General features: G+C 31.6%; 1 protein-coding gene across 1 annotated transcript in view; it reads right to left on the bottom strand.

Annotated features, from left to right (window-relative positions):
- The window catches only part of LOC107641775 (lipase), a 5,992-nt gene extending 616 nt beyond the window's left edge, over window positions 1-5,376 (bottom strand). The window contains exons 1-6 of the mRNA XM_016345238.2: window positions 4,741-5,376; window positions 4,546-4,640; window positions 4,351-4,454; window positions 4,167-4,267; window positions 3,977-4,080; window positions 672-1,109 (exon numbers count right to left, since the gene is read on the bottom strand). Coding sequence (XP_016200724.2) covers window positions 672-1,109; window positions 3,977-4,080; window positions 4,167-4,267; window positions 4,351-4,454; window positions 4,546-4,640; window positions 4,741-5,019 — 1,121 coding nt within the window. The 5' untranslated portion in view covers window positions 5,020-5,376. The remainder of the gene's footprint in view (window positions 1-671; window positions 1,110-3,976; window positions 4,081-4,166; window positions 4,268-4,350; window positions 4,455-4,545; window positions 4,641-4,740) is intronic.

Here is a 5,424-nt window from a genome sequence, read left to right on the forward strand (position 1 = left end):
AAATATATTTGGAAAAATATTCTTTTATTTTTTATTGACATAATTGAACACAAAAGATATATATGTTGGACAAATATCAAATGAATATAGTATTTAAAATGTGTTAGACACATAAATATAATAATTCAAGAAAGTGTATATACTTCATAATTTTTTTATATATGTAAAATGGTTTAATAATCAAAATAGTCTCAAAAAAAAATTATGTTTTGTGTCAATCTCGTAATATCAAATCAAATTGATCTTTTCGCCGTTTAAACAATGACATGTCACAAAATGATTTACATCATATGGTATTTTTTAATTGATAGGAGATCTAATTTGATTTAAGATTATATTTTGTAACAAAAATGTTATTTATATATTAAAATCAATTATAGTATATTTTAGTATTTATGTTCCTATAAATATATATATTGTTTAAGTATATTTTGTATTCTAATAAATATTGTATATTAGTGATGGAATTTAGTGATTAATTTTAGTGTATACTTAACCTAATTAATTTTTTAGAGACTAATTTATTGTGTTTGATCTTTGAAGAAACAAATAGATGCATATCAAATCTTTTAAAAATCATTTTTACTATTAATAATGGTGTATAAAATATGTTACAAAAGTGAGTTCAATGACATTCGACCATTGGAACAAAAAACTGTATAGTTACTTACCTGTAGCCTTTATAAGGTGGAGTCAAGTGTGAAGGATAACACCACTGAGCCATCTGCAAGACCCTCAAGAAAAGCAATGGCGTAATCTTGACCATGCTTGAATGAATTGTGAAACCCATCAGCTTCCACGTACGCTTTGTAGCGTAGCTCATGTAGTATGTTTTTGGGAATGTACGTATATGTTTGTTCAGTCTTATACACCCTTGAATTGTGAGGTCAGGGAGGATCCAATCCCCTGAAGCAAATGGACCAGCATTCCCCAGGAGGCAGTCAACAAGGCCGGATATCCCTGCCTTCTTCCACGACATGTTGAAATGATCAAAGCCAAAGTTATAGTAATTCTTCAGCCAGGGAATGTCGAACCAATCATATATAAGCACCCCAATGCGGCAAATTTGTAGCAGGCAAACATTTTTCAATGATACTCCATCTTCTGGCCTGAAAGCAAATACCCAAAATGCCCTTCTTTCTCCATGACAAGTCAAAGTGATCCAACCCAAAATTATAGCGTTTCTTTAGCATCCAAATGTCTAACCAATCATAAATTATCACCGCAATGCGAAAGAGTTGTAGCATGCAAATAGGTTTCAATGATCTACCATCTCCAGGCCTGAATCATATATATCAAATCAACATTTCATAAATAATGATTATCGTTGAGATAATTCATTATATGACATGAATGATACGAGAATATTTATGAAAATTTTTTAAAAAAAATTGATCTTTGATGTTGCTTTTAAAAACTTTTGAGCATATGGCGTACCAAACAAACATAGTATAGGAAACATTTTAAGTACACCAGGAGTATCGGTTAACCGTTGATCTAAACTATAAAAAATATATATAATATATATTAATTGAAATTAACGGTTAAAACAATTGGTGCACCGGTACTCCCCGGTGCATTTGAAATATTTCCCATAGTATATATAAAAAAAATCAACTACCAACAAGAGTGGAGGCAGAACATTTTGTCGGAGTCAAAATGAAAAATAAAACTTTAAAAGAGGAAAAAAATTAAAATTAGGAGACACTAATATAAAAATTAAAGAACTTTATACAGATTACAATTTTTAATTTAAAAGAATCATTGTCCTCTTATTATGTCCTAACTTTTATTTTTTGTCACTAAATTAGTTATCAATCTTACTACATTTTTAACCAACAAAAATTAATTTTATTGGTGAAAACGTGAATACACACTTCAAATTATCCCACTAACGTAAATATTTTTGCATTTTTTTTCTTCTTCACATTTCTCCTCCTTTTTCGCGTATTTTCTCCTCATCAACGTTCTTTTATTGTTGCTGTTGTTGCTCCTTTTTTTTTCTTTTTTTCCTCTTCCTAATAATTTTGTAATATTATGTATTTTTTTTTTTGTTTAATTTTTTTCTTTTTTGATTCTTGTTAGGAGGAGGAGGAGGAGTTTTGAGTTATTATTTCAGTATATTTTGGATTTAAATAAGGTATTGTGCTTATTTTGAACTGAGTTTGTTTGTATGTTGTCATTATTAAGTAATTTTGATGCATTCTAAATTTAACTAAGGTGCATTTTTGCTCTGTGCTTATTTTAAATTGAGTTGTTCGTGTGTCATCATCAGTAAATAATTTTGGTGCATTCTGGATTTAAATAATGTGCACTTGGTCTGTGCTTGTTTTGAACTGAATTTGTTTGTATATCGTTATCATTAAGTAATTTTGGTGCATTTTGGATTTAATTTTGGTGCATTCTATATTTAAATAAGGTGCACTTTTGGTCTAAACTTGTTTTAAATTGAGTTTGTGTGCCGTCAGCATTAAAGAATTTCAGTGCATTCTGGATTTAAAATGTTATACATATAAGAAGAAGATGACGATGATGACAATAACGATAACCACCACACGGACACTTCGTTGAGTTGCCGTGTCCGCGTGTCGGATACATTTTGGACACGATACTCACTGACACTCGTCCGACACACGTGTCTGGTATGTCCAACCGTGTCTTAATAAAAAATAAAAAATTCTTCGACAAACACGCTTGGACACACCTAAATATCATCACGTATCAGTGTGTCCAGTCTTATTCGTAACATATATTCTTGAAATAAATTTAGATATAAATAAAAAATATTTTAAATACTTGATATAATTAAAATAAGATATTAAAAATAATTAAAAAAATTAATTTATATTTTAATATTAATAAAATATCAAAATATCATTACAATTTATCTAAAAACTACTTTCTATTTTATATGTATGCATGTCCCCGTATCTTATAAAATTTTAAAATTCACGTGTCGGCGTGTCCCGTATCGTGTCGTGTCTCGTATCCGTCTTATTGTCCGTGCATCATAGGATAACCATGATGATAATAATGATGATGGAGGAGGAGGAGGAGGAGGAAGTAGTGGTGTAGTGGTGGTGACGACAAAGGTAACGAAAGAGAAAGATGAGGAAAAAAAAAAGGAGAAGACGAAGAAGTAGCAACATCAGTGGGAGGAGGAGGAGGAAGAACGCGAAGAAGAATGAGGAGAAATGCGAAAGAAAAGGAGATTAGTGGGAGGAGGAGGAAGATTGCAAAGAAGAATGAAGAGAAACACGAAGGAAAAGGAGAGGAGGAACACGAAGCGCGTGATATGAAAAATGATTATAACAACTTGGTTAGACTTTGTTAAGTATTTTGTATGGTTGTCGAGCTTTATTCATTAGTCACTCGTATAGAATGCACATTAAAATAAAAAATACATATTGAAATTTGGAATACTAGAAGGTCATCAGAATTTATTGTTTTTTGTTATCATTTAACCATCAATATTTAAAAATATGGGATAAAGTATGTTGTTGGATTATTAAACTAAAGAAATTGAGTTGACGACTAAATGATGGCTAAAAATAATAAATTTTGACGATCTTTTAGAATTTTTTATTAAAAATAAATTAAATAACATATATTTATATATACAAATATATAAAGACTGATTTTTTATGTGAATATAACATTTTTAGGCATAAAATAAACATATGTATTATGTACAATCACGTTTTAAATCCACATCTAACAACTTTGAACTTTAAAATAAGTGATTTGATGTCAATAATATGGGACACTCTACTGCATAAATTGGAGTGGTATAGAGAGAACATAATTCCTTTTATAATTATTTTTTATTATTTTGTTATTATTTAAAATGTGGATCCTACCTTTATTAATCTCTCTTTCATTCTATTAAAGAAAAGGAAAAATCTGTACATCTTTACCATATAATTCACCCAATAATATATATAACTTATCAATAGAAGTTAACAAGAGAACTCACTCCATGCCATCAATGTAAGTTCTGGTGGTCCCATTCAACGTTCCTGATAGTGAAGTGATGCTTAATACCCAGTTCTCAGAGGTGTTTCCATACCCCTTAAATGCCTGGAAATAATAATATTAAAAAAGAAATGCAGAATGTATTAACCATATATCACACGTAACACAACCCATGGATTAGGAGCAACAACCTTATCAGCAAGCATTTGTTGCAAGACACGCACAACCTGTGCTCCACCTGAATGCCCAACAAAGTGAATAGGATGTTCCTCGTCCCAGTCTGGGTAGTGCCCTGTCACCCCCAATATCGATCAGCACAGGAAATTATGCATATAAATAAAATATAAGTAAATAACATAAGATCCTTGAACGAACCTCTTTCGTAGATTCGTCCAAACTGTGAGTGCCCGCAAGTTTTGCTGTGTTCTTCGCCATAATCAACTTGGCCACCTTTTAAATAATAGAACAATTCCCGTGCTCTGTATATAACCAGAAAGATAATTTATATTATAACACTTGCAAACAAGTGTGAAGAATTCTCCTACTAGGACGATCCATACTAAACCTCACCTATCATAAACACTGGGTAAAGACCCCAAATAAGGGACAAGAACCCTTTGATCTTCGTTCTCTGCCCCAGCAAAGTTTGATAAAGAACCTAACCTCTGGGAATTAAGATTAATCAGAGAGTTAAAGAAGTGAAATTTAAGGCAAAAACATAAATGGGAAAACAAAGGAATTAAGGGGAAAAAACATTGGGCTCACCCTTTTGTCAAATGGCCCAAATCCCAAAAACCCATGAACCCAAACAATAGTAGGCAAATCATTATCAACCTTGCTTTCTCTTTGTCCTTTAGGTATTGTTTCGTCTCCGGTCCCAACATTACTGATGTTAGGCCTAAGAAAATGCGGAAACTCTTCAAGGGCATGTGAGATTTCTCCTGCAAATGCTAAGCCAAAATAATAAAATTCACAAAGAAAATGAACCAAGTAGCTCACGACTAGTTCCACCAAGTGTTGATAAGTAGCCCAAATTGCAATCATCTTTGATGGGTGCCCAAAAAATATAATCAACAAGTTCCAAAAAATGAGCTTGTTTAAAATGTTCAGTGCACGAGTCGTTTCTAGCTCTTGAAGCTAACAATGTTCTCATTTTATATATCATACGATAGGTTCCTCTATTTATTAAATAAATCATATAAGGTAAGTATGTTTAGAATGAACCTTAGGGAAGCCTGATAAGCCTCTTTGGACGACTCATAGTACATATTACCTTCACGCAAGTACATAAATGTCCAAAAAAACACACACACACAAACTTATGTCTTAGGCTAAATATTCATTCATGCAAAGTGGTGTCCATATTTTGTCTGGTAGTCAGTAACTCATTTACAGTTTACACCATACAAAAAAAACTGAAAAAGTCCAATTTGTCCTCACCAGGCGCCA

This window comes from Arachis ipaensis, chromosome B05 (assembly GCF_000816755.2).
Source record: "Arachis ipaensis cultivar K30076 chromosome B05, Araip1.1, whole genome shotgun sequence".
Classification (NCBI taxonomy): domain Eukaryota; kingdom Viridiplantae; phylum Streptophyta; class Magnoliopsida; order Fabales; family Fabaceae; genus Arachis; species Arachis ipaensis.